This window comes from Panthera pardus, unplaced genomic scaffold (genome assembly GCF_024362965.1).
Source record: "Panthera pardus isolate Hobbes unplaced genomic scaffold, ASM2436296v1 HiC_scaffold_1, whole genome shotgun sequence".
NCBI classification, from domain to species: Eukaryota; Metazoa; Chordata; class Mammalia; order Carnivora; family Felidae; genus Panthera; species Panthera pardus.
Genome location: NW_026526654.1, coordinates 12,581,592 through 12,601,805, shown reverse-complemented (window position 1 = coordinate 12,601,805; position 20,214 = coordinate 12,581,592). Strand labels below are relative to the sequence as shown.

The window sequence follows — 20,214 nt, the reverse complement described above, 5'->3', positions numbered from 1 at the left end:
TTATCAGACCCATTTGTATCTGCCTGAAGATGATCTTTACTTTCTTTTCCTAAAACCCAATCTTTACGTCCATTCTGATGTGATGTACTGTTTTCAAGAGCATATTCCAAGGTTGCGCATTTTTGTCACTTGGTAATCCCAACCACGTCTTCTCTGGAAATTACATTTTGCATCATGTAAATAACATGGTAGAGAAAGGGATTGTAAATTTGAGAAGTGAATTTGCTTGCATTCCGCAAATACCAGTGTTTCCCAGGAGAGTATTTTCTGTCTCCTTCTAGGACTTTATACACCCTCATGATTCAGTGTCGTGCATGAGGTGACTCCCGAAACTCCCGTCTGTTTGTCTGCGGGCTTCACGCCTGCGTATGTGCTAGTTAAGACCTCTCCTTGGCTGGCGTCTTCAGTTGAGCTGATCCAGAAGCGACGGCACTAGATTCCCTAGCCACCTCCCACACCCCCCTCCCTCTCAACCCACTTCAAAAACATAACACAGTAAAACTGATTTTCCATATTTGCCTCACTTGTCAACTCATGGTAAAATCAGAAGCCCATTTAATTGCCAAATACAGAGCCCCCCGCCCCTGTCTCCACTGCTCACTCTAGAATCCAAATGTGGATCCAAATCCCTTCTTGCTCCAATACCCTGGTTCACGGCCACGTACGTACCCACTGCCCCCATCCCCTGCCACCGACTGACGGGAGACGCTCTAGTTTACCAATAAAGCACTGAATGAGGAGTTTTCCTTAAAAGTGGGTTCACGGCTGCTATTTCGTTCCTCTCTCTGTTCCTCTGGTGGCACTCTTCAGAGCTAAATGTGGTTCCTCTTCTTCCTCGTGTTAATAACAGACAGGCTCGTGGCAGTGACGGCTGCTCGTCCTCATCAGCTTTCCCTAAACTGGTGTTGTAAGCCTTTTCACCACCGAGCTGATGTCTCCCTGCTGGAAGAAGAAAGTCTGCTTTTCCTTTAAAAAACCAGATCTTCCCGATCATTCTACCACTCTTGCTCTTCCTGTACCTCGTAGTTGAGCACACGCAAGTCGGGATGTGATCAGATTCCATCTGATGTCTGGCTCAGGCCACATTTGAAAATATGTTCAGCAGAAACGGTCTTTTCCTTGGAAGCAGATAAAAACCCAGGCAGCTCCAGGGAGATTTCTGGTCTCTGTCCAGTAACAGGACGCCCTTCATTAGCTTTCACTGGCACCCACAGACCAGGTTCAATAACGAAGAACTGGTAGTCCTTTTTAGTTATCGTAATTAGAAAGGTTAGACCCCTCCAGCCTCGGCCACAGAGGACGGTTTGTGCAGTGGCCGCCACGGGAGTCCTGTCTTGTCTCCTTCCTTGTGCTGCGTGGTCTCCTACAGTCACCACACCTTTCAGGGTTCGGGACTAGCCCTGCCCCCGTGCTTTCACGTGTCTCTGAGATGCTGGGACGCTGGGGACCTCTGACACCCTCCCTGGGCACTAGGTGCCGCTGAGCCCTTGGGCTGCCTGCCCCCACCTGGCCCTGCTCTCTGGTGTTCATTCACACAGGCTGTCTGCCCTGGGCTCCATGATTTCCAGCCCCAGCTCGCGTCCCCTTGGCCAGGATGTCATGTGACTTGGGCTTATGGACCACAAGTCCTTTGTAGATCATCAGAAATATAATATGTTTGGGGTGCCTGGGTGGCTCAGTTGGTTAAGCGTCCGACTTTGGCTCAGGTCATGATCCTGCACTTTGTGGGTTTGAGCCCCGCATTGGGCTCCGTGCTGACAGCTCGGAGCCTGGAGCCTGCTTCAAATTCTGTATCTCTCTCTCTCTCTCTCTCTCTCTCTCTCTGCCCCTCCCCTGCTTGCACTCTGTCTGTCTCCCCAAAATAAATAAATATTAAAAAATTAAAAAATATATATAATATGTTCTGTGCTCTCCACGTTCGAGAGCAGACAAGAGCTCCTGTCCCCGAAGCAGGGGCTGTTCCTTCGCCCCCATCACCTGCCCATTTCTGTTTTTGTGCTTCTCCCCTGAAGCTTAGCGGGCAGGGGGAGAAACTGTAAAAGCATTTACGGCCATATTTGCATGGGGCTAATGCAATTACTACTGTGTACGAGAGCAAGAGATCTCGAACTAGGTATGAGAGCCAGAGATCAATACATCCATAGAGGTAGACCTAGATATATAAATCAGTTACACTAGATAGATGGTGATAGATAGATACATAGATAGATAGACAGACAAAGTAAATGCACACATACACATAAATCGAATACCAGTGCCGCCAGAAACTCACAAAAGCTGTCCATGCTCTAATCTGGGTATCCTGGAATGCCTGAATTGTCACTGAAGGTGGCTCCCTTACAGAAACTTTAGCTTCTAACACTTCAACTTTGTGGGAATGCAGATTTCCATATTAGAAATACATTGTTTCAGGACGCCTGGGTGGCTCAGTCAGTTGAGCATCCGACTTCAGCTCAGGTCATGATCTCGCGGTTTGTGAGTTCAAGCCCTGCGTCGGGCTCTGTGCTGACAGCTCGGAGCCTGGAGCCTGCTTCGGATTCCGTGTCTCTCTCTCTCTGCCCTTTTCCCACTTGTGTTCTGTCTCTGTCTCTGTCTCTCTCTCTCAAATAAATAAACATTAAAAAATTTAAAAAGAAATGCTTTATTTATATGATAATCTAATTAACAGTTTGGTCTGTCCTTAGCTCACTGCCTTCCTAAGGAGAATGTGCTTGCTGTTGAAAACTGCCCCATTCTAATGCCGTGTGTTTTGTGCAGGCTGTGGACGATGTCTTAGCTAGATAAGAGTGAAAGTGGAGGGAAATGAACACACCAGCAGTCTCAGTAGCGAACCTCTGAGCGAGGCCCTGAAAGGTCCCCCGAGAATTTTCCACGGTGGCCTGGTGCCTAGATGCTTGTCTGCTCACTCCTGATCCCGCCTGCAGTAAAGCCTGGGAGTTGTCACAGTTACGTGTCCAGCCTACAGTGCAGTGTCTGCTTGTGTTCATTCCTCCTCCTCTCACCCGTGAGGCTGCACATCCCTGTCCGGGTGCTGAGGTCCACTGTGCTCACTCCACAGGGTTCACGTAAGGGCACACATGAGATGCCCTGGCACACACGGTCCTTCGGGAATGACTAGTTCTTAGCGCTTTGTTCCACTGCCTTCTCTCAGCCCTGCCAGGCCCTGCATCATTCTCTTTGCTTTTCTTTTCACCTTCGAAGTTTTGTTCTCTTTCTTCAGGTGCTTTGCACAGTGATGAACATGGTTATCTATCCCTGTCGTTTCCTGAGCTTCAGAACAGGTGGGCGCATCTGAGCCATTAGCACCAAAACAGGAATAGCCAGAGTGAGCACCTGGGAACAGGGGGGCTGGGGGCAGGGAGTCAGTCGGGGTGCAGTCTGGAGGGGAAACTGCACCAAATAGTCAAGGAGAAGGAGCAGAGTACGGAGAATAGCTTCCATAGGCAACATGGAGACAGACAAGTGACATCGAGGTGACCAGAGACTTGTCCCAGGGGAAGTGACTACCACCTCTGAGACCAGAAAAAGAAGGGAAGAGGAGATACCCCGGATGCTGTCGCTGAGGGCAGCGTGCCCCAGGAGAACTGGGGCCTGGGAGAGAGGGTTCTGGGGTTAAGAACGGAATGACTGTGCTGGGACAGAACGGTCTCTCTGAGGGTTCTCCCCTCTTTTTTCTCCAGCCTGTGGCTCCTGCTGCAGCCTGGCTACAGGCCTGGGTCTGACCATTGCTGGGCAGACGAGGGCAGTTCCCCGGCCAGCAGACTGTGCAAGTAAATAGGACAGGGCATCCCCAATCACATCACAATGTGTGGCCAGTCCTTTTTTTTCTTGAAGAGCGTGCATAGACAAGAATCAATTTGCTAGATGACAGATTAATATTGGCTTTCTCTGAGAAAAGGGATTTTTTACTTTATTTTCACTTGATTATTTTTATCATTTTCCCAATTTTATAAACACACGTGTGTTGCATTTTATAAGGTGTTTGTAAAATATAAAAGATTATAAAAAAACTTGCCCCTAGCTGTTTTCCTTGATTTGTTTTTCCAAATGCAGTCTTTGAACCCTGACAATGTCCTCAATCTGATGGAGACTGCATGTGGTCACCTTGGCCCTTAGCCACATCGGAGGCAATCTGAACGTGTAAGTAGATGCTATCTACTTGTGCCCATTTACTCTGTTCATGCATAGCCCGTTCCCATTCCCTTAAAATAATTTCCTGTATCGTGGGCTATGCTGGTAAAATCACCAAACTTCAGTGTGAACTGGCCCCAGTGAACATTAAATTGAATAAAGAAGGAACTGATTTTCAGAGAAGCTGCCGTGCCTGCAGCGAAGGATCCGGGCATCCCATAAGTGTGTTTTAGGTCGGTGGGTAGAAACTAGAGTGAGAAGTCTTCTTTAGGACCCTGGGTCCGTCCCCCCCTTCTGCGGTAGCACGCCCTTTTTATTCTCATTTCCCCAAACTGCCAGCACGGGCTGTGGCTTCAGTCGGGTACCACGACAATCAGTTGAAAAGCACCGAGTTCTCTCACTACTGTCTCAGATAAAAATAATTGAAACTCCTGTCTCTGGAGCTCACAGCTGTTTACAAAATGCTAACTATCCTAAGTGGGGGGCGGGGGGGAGGGGAAAGGTTGGCATTGCATATAATTATAGTGTAAGTCTCATTTTCAACTGATCGGCAATTTTAAAATATGCCAATATCTACTGGAATCACTGTTCTATATCTAAAATGCCCAGGAAACACTTCTCTGCAAACCCCATCCCTGGGCCCCCTTGCTCGTTGCCAGCATCGCATGGAAATTCCCAGAGCAGCCTAGGCCACCGATCCCCGGAGCCGTGATTCTCCTACTTGAAGGTGCACCAGAAATCAACTGGGAGCGAGTGAGAAATGCAGGTTCCTTGGTTCCACTCCCACAAGTGATGAGTAAAGAGGCCCGGGAGGGAGTCTAAAGTATGTGGTGTGTATTCAGCCCCAGAGAATGTCCTCCGGTGGGCAATCTGCGAAGCATGTTTGCAGAGGCACTGGGGGTATTAGTGCATGGTAGGTGCTCAGGAGCCCTCCCACCTTTGGCTTCGGGTTCCTTGGCGATTTCACCAAGCAATGAGCATGGCAGCCTTCAGTCGGGAAGAGAGTGCATGTGGTTGGCATTTCCTAAGTCTTCTTTGTGGACCCAGGAAACGAGGTAGCTGGATGAGGCGTGATTCGTAGCCATGGTGAAAGCTTTATTTTTTTACATATATAGCTAACGTAATCTGTCTCTTAATTGTGTGTAGTGTAGTGCCGGAGTGTTACAGCAAGTACTTTCCAGAGAGCGGCGCACGGCCCCTGCTCCCTGGTTCCCACCGCATCCCCTCCTTCAGCCCCCCACACCGAAGCATTTGCAGGAGCCTTGCTCACTGCTGAAACAGAAGCAAAATGCTAGGTCTTCTGGAGTCGTTTCATTGAGTGGACTCCTTCCAAAGGAGATCTTTAAAGACGTGACAGCTTCCTTAAAGATTTGTATTGTGCCGTATGCATATAAATGTCTCTATTACATGCATGAGGGACGCCGCCACTTAAAGCATGAATCCTATCTCCCAATCCTTAAGAGGAAAAAAAAAAAAAAAGTCGGAGGTCCAGTTATGTAAAGACAGAGGGGAAAAAGGAAAAAAAAATGTATTTGAAAGGGTAGACTGGCCTCTATCTTTTGCTACTTTGATGTTTTTCTCTTTTCATCCCCGAATAATAAACCAGCAAGGAAAGGCAAGGCATGGCTGAGAGACAGCCACCCATCCTGAGTGACCTAGAAAGGCCTCTGCCTCCCACCTGCTTTCTGCAGCCCCCGCAGCACCTGTCCATCAGTCCCTCCGCCTCGGGGACACAGCTGAGAGGGCAGACCTTGATCTGTCCTTGTGACATCACAATCTCACAAAGCCATGTGTGATTTCCAGGACAGATTGAGTCTCTCCTTGGTCGTTTACCTCTCATAGACATTTCTCTGTCCATTTAACCAGACTTGGAGACTCGCCTCCCTTTGGATTCTGGGAGCCAGGGGTGTTTGTCCCACTAAGATCTTCCGGTTTCTGTGGTTTCTCTTCTATGCCCTTGTTGCCCCTCTGCCTCCTAGAGGCCCAGATGCCCAGCTGTACGTGGCTGACGTGCTCCACACACTCTTGCTATGTTTGGAAGCAATTCCTTTGTGAAGTGATACGCGGATGCTGGCTGACGAAATTACAGCTATGGGATGGACAGCCCACTGAGCAGATAACATCCAGGACTCATGAGTTTTTCTCAGGTCAATATGGTAAAAAGTTCTGGAACGGGTCTGAGAAGAAGGCACAGGTGATCATTAGAAGGAGGTATGGGGGGTGTTGTCTAGAAAACCATAGATATGGTACAAAGCTAAGTGCAAACAACCTCTTTCACTTGTCTTCAAAATCACCTTGAGAGAGCCAGACAGAGATGGAGAAGGACGCGGAGAGAGGTTGACGTTACCGCCCGTGTTCTATAGATGAGAAGTCGTGAAGGCCCAGCGTCTTGACCTGCTTACCCTCCAGGCGTCGTGACTTGTGGAAGCTGGAACTCAGCAGGCATGCTGTCCCGGAAGACTGCGGCTTTCTCCCCTGCAGCATGCCAGGCGTCGGGCCTGAGCACCAGACTGGCCGTTGGCAGCTGGAGGAGCTGGAGAGTTTGCTAAAGGGAAAGGCAGGATGGGCGCCAAGGGAGGGATTTGGCAGCAGTGTGGCCGAAAGGAGGACAGTGCAAAGAAAATGTGTCACATGTGGGAGGATCTTGCTGGATGAGGGGACAGCTTCCTGTAGACGGTGAAGATTGATCGGGGATCTCCTTGGGCAAAGTGCACGTCTTCCTGCAGATGGTGAGCATTGATTGGAAATCTCGTTGGATGAGGTGAATGTCTTCCTGTAGACGGTGAGGATTGATCGGGGATCTCGTTGGATGAGGTGAATGTCTTCCTGTATACAGTGAGGATTGATTGGAGATCTCATCCGGTGAGATGGATGTCTTCCTGCAGATGGTGAATACCGATTGGTGATCTTGTTGGGCGAGGTGGACATCTTCCTGTAGACGGTGAAGATTGATCGGGGATCTCCTTGGGCAAAGTGCACGTCTTCCTGCAGATGGAGAGCATTGATTGGAGATCTCGTTGGATGAGGTGAACGTCTTCCTGTAGACAGTGAGGATTGATTGGAGATCTCATCGGGTGAGATGGATGTCTTCCTGCAGATGGTGAATACCGACTGGTGATCTTGTTGGGCGAGGTGGACATCTTCCTGTAGACGGTGAGGATTGATCAGAGATACTGTTCGATGACATGGACGTCTTCCTGCAGATGGTGAGGATTGATTAGGATCCGATGTGAGTGATCATTGTTCTTATATTCCATTTGTTCTCAAAATTAACTTCACATTCTCGTGTCCATTTAGGACAAAAGTAAAGTAAATGTGTGTTGTTTTAGTCTCGATTATATATTTTTCATTGTGACCACCTTGTTTTCTTTGATTTTTTTTTGAAGCAAAAACAAACACAGCCATTTAGTTACATTTGTTAAAATACAGTTTCCTTGTAGGGCATGCAATTCTGAGGTGGCTAGGCATAGGTCAGATGTTAGTATTGTGCTAAGTTTCTGAATTTGTGTTATCCCCCCACCTCCCTACTGGAGGGGGATGTCAGAGGAGGCCTTGTCGGGGGCCGGGACTTTCGCCACCACCCAGAGCTAACCTGGCCACAGCTCCCCTCTCCCAAACCCCCTCGGTGGAGCCCACATAGGAAGCAGTGAAGGGGCATGCCAGCCCCTCCCACCTGCTCACCCTGAAGCCAGGGAGGGAGGACGAGGGGCACAAGAGACCAGAGCACCTCTCTGCCCAGCAGTGACGAGAGTGCCCTCCTCTTCTTTGTCAGAGGTGGTTGAATGGAGAGCTTGACTTCTCCCACGTGGCAGCAACAAGGCTGTTGAGTGGCATGAAAGGAAGCCAGCTGAAACAGAAGTTTAAGCTAGAGACTTTGACGCCCTGCTCTGGACACGTGCCCGGACATCTACGTAGGATCTCCGAAAGGACAGAGAAGAACTCAGCAGCACAGTCAGCCAACAGGTTCTACTAGTTTACAGAACGTTTACGACGATGAGAGCAGCATATGCCTGCTTTTTAAGTTCCAACAGAACATGTATCAAGAAAGACCACATTCAGGGTGGTGTATCAAGAAAGACCACATGCAGGGTCGTAAATAAAAAATAAAGAAGTTCAGAAAGAATGGAATTATATAGAGTGGGCTTACCTCCCACAATAGAACCAAATTAAAAAACCAATACCAGAAAGATGCCACGAGAATTTCCAAATACTTGGAAGCCAAACAGTGCCCTTCTGTATAATCCATGGATCAAAAAGGAAGTCTCCAGGTAATGGAAAAAAATGTGCTGAACTGAATGAAAATGAAAATATGCACTACGTACCGACTGTGTGAGACACGGCAGGAACATTGCCGAGAGGAAAATTTATATCACTAAATGCACATGTGAGAGAAGAGGAAAGTCTTAGTGATCTAAGCTCCTACCTCAAGAACCTGGAGAAGTGAGAGCAAAGTAAACCCAAAGCAAGCAAAGAGAAGGCAGTAACAAGACCAGGGATCAATGAAATTGAAACAAGTTAAAGGAAATCAATGAAACAAAGAGCTGGTTGTTTGAAGATAACCAAAATAATGGCAAGCCTGTAGAAAGAATGACAAAGAAAAAGGAGAAAAGACACAAGCTGCAATGTATCAGAAATGTCACCACACACCCTGCAGACATCAGAAAGATCAGAAGGGATACGACACCCAACTGTCACAAACGACTTAGATGAAATGGACCAATTTCTCAAAAAGCACAAACCACCTCATTTGACCCAATGCAAGAGATCACTGAATGTCCCCATAAGCATCAAGGAAATGAATTTGTAATTTAAATCTTCCCCAAAGGAAAGTTGGAATCCCTGGTGGTTTCACAGGAGAATTCTACCAAACGTTTAAAGGAAAATTAACAGTAACTACATAGTCTTATCTAGAAAATAGAAGAGAGAGCACTTCTAAGTTCATCTTATGAAGCTAGTAGTGGCCAGTACTAAACCCAGACAAAGACAGTACACACAACCACACCCACACCCACACAGACACAGGAAACTGAAGACCAGTATCCCTCATGAACACATATGCAAAAAGACTATTATTATTAACAACTGCAAGTAACAATGTATGAAAAGAATGATCCACTGTGAATAATTTGTTTCTTTTTCTGGAGATGCAAAGCTGGTCTGATATTTGAAATCGGTCAAGATAACCCACCATGTTAATAGGCTAAACAAGAGAAGAGTCACATGATCATATCAATTTGATGCAGAAAAAGCATTTGGCAATTCAGCATTCATTCATGATAAAAACACTCAGAAAATAGGGATAGAGGACACACAACCTCAATTTGATAAAGAACATCTACGAATATCCTACAGTTAACATAGTATTTGATGGTGAAAAGCTGAGTGTTTTGCTCACAAGATCAGAAAGAAGGGAGGGATGCCCGTTCTCACCACTGTTATTAAACACAATGCTGGAAGTCCTAGCAAGTTCAGTAAGGCAAGAAATGGAAGAAAAGGCAGATATATTGGAAAGGAAGAAATAACTCTGTCCCTCTTTATAGATGATGTGGTTGTCTGTGTATGAAATCCCAAGGAATCTACTAAAAAAGGAAAAAAGCCTTATAGAACCGATAAGTGAGTTCAGCAAGGTCACAGGATACAGCATAAACACAAAATAATCAATTGTACTTTTATATTCTAATAAGGAGCACTGAAATTAAAAATACAATAACAGTTACAATCGCTCATTAAAAAATGTGAAGAGGTATAAATCTAACAAAGCATGCAGACGATATGTTTGCTGAAACCCACAAAACACTGATGAAAGAACCCAGAGAGCTGCATAGAAGGAGGCGCATCATGTTCACGGCTTAGAAGACAGTATGGGCAGTAGTCTTACATAGTAACATACATAGTATGTAAGTTACATAGTAACTTACATAGTAGTCAACATAGTAACCCTTCTCCCCAAATCGCAACCCAGGTTTAATGCAATGCCGATCAAAATCATAGCAAAAATTTGTCGAGGCATAGAGATAGAGATAGGCAGTGTTATTCTGAAGTTTATATGGAATGGTGACTAAATTAGAATAGGTTACACAATTTTTATAAAGAATAATTGGGGAAGAATTCATCCATTTAATTTAGTGTCTTATTATAAAACTTCAGTAATCAAGACAGTGGTGGGGGGGGATTGACACACAGATCAATGAAACAGAGTAAAGGGCCCAGAAGCAGACTCATACCAACATGTTCAACAGATTTGGGGGAGGTAAGTGTGCCATAAATGGGCAGCACGTGGGATCTGTGCGCTGAGGTAAATGTCCTGCATTAATGTCATTGCATTAATGCCACTACCCTGGTCGTGATAGTTCTGCAAGATGTCACCATTGGAGGAAACTGGGTGAGAGGTCTACAGGATCTGTCTGTTTTATTTCTTACAACCGCATGGGGATCTGCAAGTATCTCAAAATTAAAAGCTTAAGTCAGAAATATTTTAAGCTGTTTGTAGCAGGTTATATATGGACGTGATAAATGGGCACGAGTGGGTATCATTTATTTAGATTTTCAGATTGCCTTTGACAAAGCCAATAGTAAATGTCACTGATGTAAAGAAATTGTCATGGTTCAGAGACCAAATTTGGAATCTGGTTGTATTTTATTGTTGAGATTAAAGAAAAAAAATTAAACACTCACCTATGTGTTTGTTGGGTGTGTATACTTCTTGGATCCATCCACTGAAAACTAGAAACATTGAGTCCCCCCCCCCCAATAATGTGCTGCTAATCACCTCCAGGGTTCAGGAGGGAGTCTCATTTGATTTTCTCCTCAAGTACGCAAGGGCTTCTTGAGGAAGTATCTCGTTCCAGACTTGGGACCCAGAAAAAAATATTGTTTAGAACGATACGTTAACACTCCAGTAATGCCAATTTTACGTTACGTGTTCTCAGTCATTTGCATTATTATATTGTGATGATAAAGAAATATGCTGTTGTGGGAAGTGTCTAATACTTGTGTTGAGCTGTACATCGAAATCCTGTCCATATGTGGTCAACCAACCCTAGTCAGATGCTCTCAGACTTGGAGTGCCCTTCAGAGTATTATTTCATACACGAAGAAAGACCCTGAGAGTGACATCGTCACAAAATAGCACAAAGTAATTCAAGATTTGCTAATGTTACACAAAGTATGAAGTTGTGCTAAACCCCACGCTTCCTACGAGCGTCAGACTGCCCTCGCTGAGCATTTATTTGTACTTGGATGTGTGTACTAGATGTTGTTTTCCAGGGAACTTGACCAGCTGGAGTCTCCCAACTGAGAAATTTTGAACTTTAGTTTTAACAGGAGGCCTTTATCTTTTTCTCCATGTCTCCACATCCCGGGGCCATTCGTGAAAACTTTCCAAAGCACATGATCTTGTGAAAATGAAAGACTCAACAGCACAATCTTGAATGAAATGGACAGCACCCTGTTTTGCTATAGTTGGTCATAATATAACACAACCTTTTTGTTCATTTCACCAAATATTTATTAAATGTGTCCCATCCTGGGGGCGCCTGGGTGGCTCAGTCGGTTAAGCGGCCGACTTCAGCTCAGGTCATGATCTCGCGGTCCGTGAGGGCTGTGAGTTCGAGCCCCACGTCGGGCTCTGTGCTGACAGCTCAGAGCCTGGAGCCTGTTTCAGATTCTGTGTCTCCCTCTCTCTGACCCTCCCCTGTTCATGCTCTGTCTCTCTCTGTCTCAAAAATAAATAAATGTTTAAAAAAATAAAAAATAAAAAAAAATAAATGTGTCCCATCCTGGATCGTAGGGTAGTTCTATTTTTAACTTAAAAATTTTTTTTAATATTTATTTTTGAGAGAGACAGAGACAGAGAGACAGAGCGCGAGCGGGGCAGGGGCAGAGAGAGACACAGAATCTGAAGCAGGCTCCAGGCTCTGAGCTGTCAGCACAGAGCCTGACGTGGGGCTTGAACTCATGAACCGTCAGATCATGACCTGAACTTAATCAACTGAGCCACCCAGGCACCCTTATCTTTAACTTTTTGAGGAGCTTCCATACTGTTTTCCAGAGTGACTGCATCCGTTTGCATTCCCACCAACAATGCAAAAGAGATCCTCTTTCTCTGTATCCTCGCCAACATCTGTTGTTGCCTGAGTTGTTAATTTTAGCCATTCTCACAGGTGTGAGGTGGTATCTTATCATAGTTTTGATTTGTATTTCCCTGATGGTCCGTGATGTTGAGCATCTTTTCACGTGTCTGTTGGCCATCTGGATGTCTTCTTTGGAAAAATGTCTATTCATGTCTTCTGCCCATTTCTTAACTGGATTGTTTATTATTTGGATGTTGAGTTTGAAAAATTATTTATAGATTTTGGATACTAACCCCTTATCAGATATGTCATTTGAAAATATCTTCTCAAATCTTGCCATTTGCAATGACATGGATGGAGCTAGAGTGTATTATGCTAAGTGAAATAGATCAGTCAGAGAAAGACAAATATCCTATGATTTCACTCATATGTGGAATTTAAGAAACAAAACAGATGAACGTAGGGGGAGGAAGAGAAAAAAAAGGGAGGCAAACCATAAGAAACTATTAACTGTAGAGAACAAACCGAGGGCTGCTGGAGGGAAGGTGGGTGGGGGATGGGCTAGATGGGGGATGGGCACTAAGGAGGGCACCTGTTGGGTGAGCACTGGGTGTCGTATGGATGTGATGAATCACTGATGAATTGATGAATCACTTCTACTCCGGAAACCGATACTACACTGTGTGTTAACTAACGTGAATTTAAATAAAAACTTGAAACAAAAACAAATAAATAAATGTGCCCAATGGACAGGGCATTTTGCTAAGTATGGGGGGCAGACAGAGCTGAACAGTCTATAGTAACTACCCTTAAGGTACGGCAGGAATTTTACTGCAGGATGTAGAAATGGCCATTACAAAACAAGGCCAGAACAGGAGCAAAAACAGCAAGGAATGTTGTTAGAGAAAATCAGGTAGTCGTGTGTGTGTGTGTGTGTGTGGGCGGGGGGGAGGGTCTGTGTTTATATGTTTAATTCAGAATCATTACGTTTTCTTCATTTTTTTAAGAGACTTTATTTTTGAATAATGTCTACATCCAACATGGGGCTCAAACTCACAATCCAGAGATCTAGAGTCTCGTGCTCTACTGACCTGGCCAGCCAGGTGCCCCATGTTTTCTTGATTTTAAAGACTTCAGATTAAGTGTTTAAATGATCCAAAATGACCTTTTCAATAAAGAGACCATTGAATTTACCAAACCGAAATCACTCCTCCTTCCCCAGGCATGGCGGAGTCCTCCTTCCTGGTTTAGTGAGTTTTCTGAGTAGGGTAGGGTCCTCGAGAATAAAGGGGGCCTGCATGAATGGGAGCCACCACCATGTTCTCTTGAACTCGCAGTCAGAAGGGGGAGTTGGAAAATTAGAGCAGGAGGGGTGTCCCTTTTTTCATGTGCAGAAAGACGGCACCTGGATGGGAGCTTTGAACTTGTGTGTAACGTGAACTTGAAGACCTGACACGCCTCTCTAATGAATAATTGAAAACATCCTCTGAGTCAAATTATTCTTTAAAGGAAATTATTTTGGTGGCCATGTTTAAACATTAGTAACTATGCCATTTTCTTTTATTATAGGTAACGTATGAAATTGTCGGAGCAATTGAAAAAAATAAAGACTCCCTTTCACAGAATCTTCTATTTGTAATGAAAAGTAAGTTTTCCCCCTATGGTTAAAATGCCACACATTCTTTATTTCTCCGTCTCTCCGTCTCTGAACATTGTCCTTGGTAATATGCCACCAGCTACGGAATAATTGAAATATCTCTTACATCCTAAAGCCCAGAATATTAAAGAATGGATCTTGCCACACTGGACATTGGCTACAATTTAATTTGGAGTCTAGTAGAAACCATAATTTAACAAAGCTTTTAGCAGATAGAAATATAAAATACCTTTACCACTCTAGCGATATGAATATAAAAAAGCTCTTTTGTGACGACTAATGAAGACGAATACAGCTTCCAAAATTATTTAGGCCACAGCAGGGTGAATTCCATTACTTAAGATGACTCTGGAGCACACCTAAGGGTGGTATTTTATTCTTACGTACTTTCAGTTATAAAGAATTAAAGCCCACGGAGCAGAGGGAGTGTACAAATTTATATACACACACATACGTGCGTGGATGCATGTATCAGTGCAAATTTATAGGCCCCTCTACTCAGTGCATCTTAGCACTTTAGGCGCATGTATGTTTCTATGCAACATGTAAGTTACTATATGGCATTTACATGTGGTGCGTTTGTGTGAACCAGTATGTATCTTCTGCCTCCTCTAGCAATTCTTTTCTTATTAGCAGTTCTGCAGGGCTTCTCATTTTCCAAACAACCTGTTCAGTGGATCAAAATATATCCTCTTTTGTGCTGTAAGTTGCTCTAAATGAACGGGGTCCCTGAGAGCGATAGACCTTCATGAGATAGTTAAGTGACTCCGAGCTGGAAACAAGACATCCGTGTCACCGCTGGTTTGAGGCACATACTTACCTCCAATCAAGCAGAGCGGATGCACAATGTAGTTTTTCACAGGGAATTACTCTGCTTGTCTCTCAGACCTTTGCTTACCGAGCTCTCCTGAAACGGAGACGGGTGGGGAAGGCAGGCGTGAGATTGAAAGAGTATCATGTAGAAAGAGAGAATTGAAATAGTTGACCCTACTAATTACCATTGCAAATATATTCCTTCTAGTTTTTAATGATGTCAACTTCCATTTGGAGTCATATAAATAAATGACCTTTCAAGTCATATATTTTTTGAAGATCTAATCTATAGCGTGTTTTTTGAAGTCGGTGCCGTGCCTTCTTTATTTTTGTATTTCAGGCAATAGAATATATATTTTGAAAGAGAATGTGGTGGTTAGTGATATCAGATTATTTTTATTTTTTTTAACATTTATTTATTATTGAGAGACAGACACTGAGGATGAGCAGGGAAGGGGCAGAGAGAGGGGGAGACAGAAGAATGAGAAGCAGGCTTCAGGCTCTGAGCGATCAGCACAGAGCCCCACAGGGGGCTCAGACTCACAAACTGTGAGATCATGACCTGAGCTGAATTCGGAGGCTCAACTGACTGAGCCACCCGGGCGCCCCTGGCGGTTAGTGATATTGTGATTATCTGCTTATCTTAACACCGTCCCTATATTTTAAAGTCATTCTTTTGTGTACACTTGCTAATAAGCTCCAAGAAAAAGGAAGTGAGTCTTGTTGTATTCCAAGTGCCTTCAGCTGCAGGTACGTCTGAACAAGAGGATGAAATTTACAGTGTCTTGTTATAGGTAAATGGGAGATGTTTTCTATAAAGGACAAGAGAATAAACACTTTAGGCTTTGCAAGCTGTAGGTCTCTGTTGCAACTACTCAACTCTGCTGTTATAATGAGGGAGCAGGTGTAGACAGCACAATTGGACAGGTCTGCGTTCCAGTAAAACTTTGTTTACAGAAACAGGCCATGAGCCAGATTTGACCCACAGGCCATGATTGCTCACCTATTCTATCATGTAAACAAAAGAGGCATGGTTATGATAGTATTTTATTAATCTGTAAAATGTTTTGATGTTGTAAGTAATTGTTAAAAGCAAGTGTAATTTATAGATACTGTTTTTTTTTATTTTTTTTATTTTCGAGTACCTTGCAAGGTACTTTGTTTGTAGTATCTAATTCAGTCTTCATATTATCAAAAACTCACACATGGGGAAGGTGGTAGGGTCTGTTGCGGGATCTGAACAAACATACCTTTGTTTGTGTGATACCTGGTCAACAGCTATTGTGTCTTTTACCTCTGAGCGTCTCCACAAACCTGCTCATAAACGGCACACCAAAGTTAGCTTATCCCGATTTGCTGGCAGGAAGACACTCGATGTGATAATGTCTGTAGACCCCTGCAGGGGATGCTTCCCAGTCCAACATAAACTGGTGATGTTGAAACGATTTCAAGTTTAAAATTACAAAATTAGTACCAAGAACACCCAAATGCCCTTCCCCAGATTTACTTTCCTCTCTTCATTTCTCTTCCTCTATCTTCTCCCATCTTCCCACCCTGTCTTCTACTCCCCCGTCCCTTCCCTCTGTGTGCCTGTGCATGTGTGTGTGCGTGTGTGTGTACATGTATTTTCTGAACCATTTGAGAGTAAGCCACAGGCATCTTTCTGCCGACACACCTTGGTATGCATCCTGAGATCAAGGACAGTATGTTACAAAACATCAGTACTATCAGAGTTCTGAACCTTGACACGATCCTAATGTCTAACCCCCAGTTCCTATCTCTGTGTCGCTTACCCCTGCCATGTCTTTCACAATGATTTCCCCCCAGTTCAAGGCCAGTCACTGCACTGAGTGCCATTTCCCTCCTGTCTTCTTTCATCGGGGACATTTTCTCTGCTTTTCTTCTTCTTTCGTGACTAACATTTAAAACCTAAAGGCCAGTTATTTTGAAGGCTGTCCCTCAATCTGGATTTATTTGCAGTTTCCTCACGTGGGTGTCAGCCCGTCCCTGCTCGGTGGGAACCCCACAGAGGTGCTGGAGGGTCCTCAGCCCCTCCTGTTTGGAGAACACAGTGACAGTCTGAGACCCTACTGGTGGCACGGCCTTGTTAAGGGGGCATCCTTCCGGCTTCCGTAATTGAAAGCTGCTGTTTTACTCTGTAGTTGATAAGTAGCTTGTGAGGGAGGTGAGGCAAGGAAATATTGTCAGACCATCATCTGCTGGCTGGGGTGCAAGAATGATTCTTGCCTAAATCAATGATGCCTCTTATGGTCGCGCTATTGTGATTTTCTGCTCCCCCCACCAATTTTCCCATCAATAGTAACATTCAACTGTACGATCTCCCCTTGGTCATTCATTGATGAATTAGACTGCTATCAGTATGGACTCATGGATTCTTTTTCATTCAGTGAATCACAGTCTATGACTATCTTTATTTTGATGCTAAAATTGCTCAAGACGTGGCCAGTGAGAATCCCCTCAAGCCAGCCCCTACGTTCTTTTTCAGGTTCTCATGATCTTTATTAGCACTGTCTTATAGTCCTGCCTTCCAAAATGTTCTGGGATCATCTTCTACGCCTCAGAATCAGCTGTGTGCCTGACACGCTTAGGTTTATCATAGAGAAGAATGGTATTAAGGAACACTGAAGGCTGGGGGCTTGTGAGCTCATTGCTACTGGATTGTCCTTGCTTTTAGGCCCCTTCTGAACTAGACAATTAAAGATATACAGGTAACAGACAGAGATGCAGCCCTATATTAAAAATCATGAATTTTGGGGTGCCTGGGTGACTCAGTTGGTTGAACGTCCAACTTTGGCTCAGGTCATGATCTCACGGCTGGTGAGTTCGAGCCCCGCATCGGGCCCTGTGCTGACAGCTCAGAGCCTGGAGCCTGCTTCGGATTCTGTGTCTCCCTCTCTCTCTCCCCCTAACGCACTCACATTCTGTCTCTGTCTCTCTCAAAAATAAATAAACATTTTTAAAAAATTTTTTAACAATCATGAATTTATCCTGAGAGCTCTAATTTTCATCCAGTACCACAGAGCCCCTTTTTGCTTCCTGCATTCCATAATTGTTTCTCCCTCCTCTCTGACACTTCTCCCTGGTTCCCTGTTTGTTTATTAATGTGGTGACTTTCCTTTGTACGAATTGCCACTAAGTATGTTAGCCTGAGCAAGCAGAATAATCTGGATGTGGAAAAGTTAGGAACACTGCTTTGCCACTGACCACTGCTCACTAGCTGATAGGTAAGCAGGATGCCAAATGATATGCACATTATTTCACACTTTAATCCTGTATAATCCTCAAGGTGGGTATGTGATGGTCACTTTGTAGAAAAGGAAACTAAAGCGTGAGGATTATCTACATACAGACATAGGGGACATGAGAAACGTGCCTTCTAGATTTCCAATCGCCGCATACAGTTTTCACTGTGCTATTCCAATTTGTAGCCAAAATGTATTAGAATTTGTATAACGTAACATCTGAAATATATCAGCTTTTTACATGTGTAGCTTAACTGGATCAGAAAAAAGAGGGCATTTCTTTCCCCTGACACCTGATACAACCAAATGAGACAGGGTCTCCCACAGGTGTTTAAATACCACCCGGAGACGGGTTACATCCGAGGAAGTGTGTTTCTGGGGATGGGGAGCGGCTGGCCGAAGCCACAGGTCTTCAGGACTTGGCCAAGGGCACCGAAGGCCCGGAGACCCTAGAAGGTGAGGTGTGGCTCCCACGGCTACGAGAGCAGCGAGTGTTGCTCAGTTAGAGAACCAAGGGCCAGGTGCTCAAGTACAGGACAGGAGACCCGGGATTAAGACTCCTGGCCAAGGGCAAGAGGAAGATCAGAATTCATCAAGTGTTACGATGAACGGTGGGGAAAACAAAATAGGGGCAAAGGGGAAGACAGACCCCCTCAGTGACATCTTGCACTTGGAAAGTTGTAGTGGCAGCAGCACTGGGGTGTTTACTGCTCATGTAAATGCTGATTTGGGGGCCCCTGGGGGGCTCAGTCGGTTGGGCGTCCGGCTTCGGCTCAGGTCATGATCTCACGGCCCGTGAGTTCGAGCCCCGCGTGGGGCTCTGTGCTGACAGCTCAGAGCCTGGAGCCTGCTTTGGATTCTGTGTCTCCTTCTCTCTGCGCCCCTCCCCCACTCACGCTCTGTCTCTCTCTGTCTCAAAAACAAACGTTAACAAATTTTTTTAAAAAAATACTGATTTTAATGCCACTCATGATATGCTTTTATTTATTTCCTAGCCAGTGAAAATGTCGTGATCAATCACTTGTTCCAGTCGAAACTGTCACAGACAGGATCCCTCGTATCTTCCTATCCTTCTTTTAAGTTCAGAGGACATAAATGTGCCCTGCTCAGTAAGAAGATGACGGCTTCTTCAGTTATTGGAGAAAACAGGAATTATCTAGAACTTAGTAAGGTAGGAGTTTCTATGATTCTTGTTTGGTTGTTTTGAAGTTTGCTCAGTATGTTTATTTCTTCTTTTTTTTAATGCAGTCTTGAAAACTGATGGAAATAAATCATTTGATTTTTAAAATGAAAGACAGGTTGCCTGCCTGACATAGAACCAGCAGACAGAGGAAACATGATGGGAGAGTCCAGCAGAGGGAAAGTTCGATAGCAAGTAGAGCGTTAGTAATTGTATTGGTTGTCTCTGCAACATCCTGTTTATGCCTCGTCTCTGTGACTGTCCCTCTGACGAATGGGGAGTGACTGTAGCAACGTTAGCCTTCCGGGGAAGAAACTTAGCTACCTTATTCTGTTGACATTAATCACTGCTGAGGCTTCAGGTCTCCAAACAGTACATTGTGGTTTCTCTTACAGACCTTGTGTATTTCTCAGGTGCTGGAATATTTGTAGACTTTGTAGATTTCAAACGTACTTTCTTATCATCCTCACTTCCAGTGTGGACTTGCCCTCCACACGTGCAGTTACACTCACAACATAGAGGTTCTGTTTGTACCATGGAAGTAAAAATTAAGCAGGGGTGTTTCAAATGGATAGGAAACAGGTAGGAAATGTGGCATCTTTAAGGACTCAGTGCCTGACGGTAGCCTGGTTTGTTTTGCTTGTCTCCATCAAAACTGCAGAGAGGGGAAATCTGTTTGGGAAGCTGTCCAGGACAATCGGTTTTAGAAATTCGGTTGTTGTAGATTGTTAGAATACACTTAACTTACCAATTAAAATGAAACCATAATTAGAATCAGCTCTATTTTAGAAGATTGGCAAGATGTATATAACATATTAGAAATAAGTGTGTGTGTGTGTGTGTGTGTGTGTGTTTAGCCAATGGACCCTACAATTAGAGATCCTCTGATATAGTCATTTCTGCCCTGTGTGATCACAGGAATTCAATCTCACTGCATACAAAATAGCATTTTTTACATAAAAAAGACAAAGGGTTACTCTTTGTAAGGAAGATCTCTACTCCTGAGGGTTTCACTGAACCTTCTGGCCCTTCCTTCCTCAATCATGCTGGAAATCGAGAGCAAGAAATCACCACCCACCTCTACACTGTAATTTTTAA

At 44.5% G+C, this 20,214-nt stretch overlaps 1 protein-coding gene across 3 annotated transcripts in view; it reads left to right on the top strand.

Moving 5' to 3' along the window:
- MYO16 (myosin XVI) overlaps positions 1-20,214 on the top strand; it is a 609,969-nt gene that overhangs the window by 449,020 nt on the left and 140,735 nt on the right. For all 3 annotated transcript variants that reach the window (XM_053889237.1, XM_053889213.1, XM_053889198.1), the window contains exons 24-25: positions 13,773-13,848; positions 18,932-19,107. In XM_053889237.1, the coding sequence (XP_053745212.1) occupies positions 13,773-13,848; positions 18,932-19,107 (252 nt within the window). The remainder of the gene's footprint in view (positions 1-13,772; positions 13,849-18,931; positions 19,108-20,214) is intronic.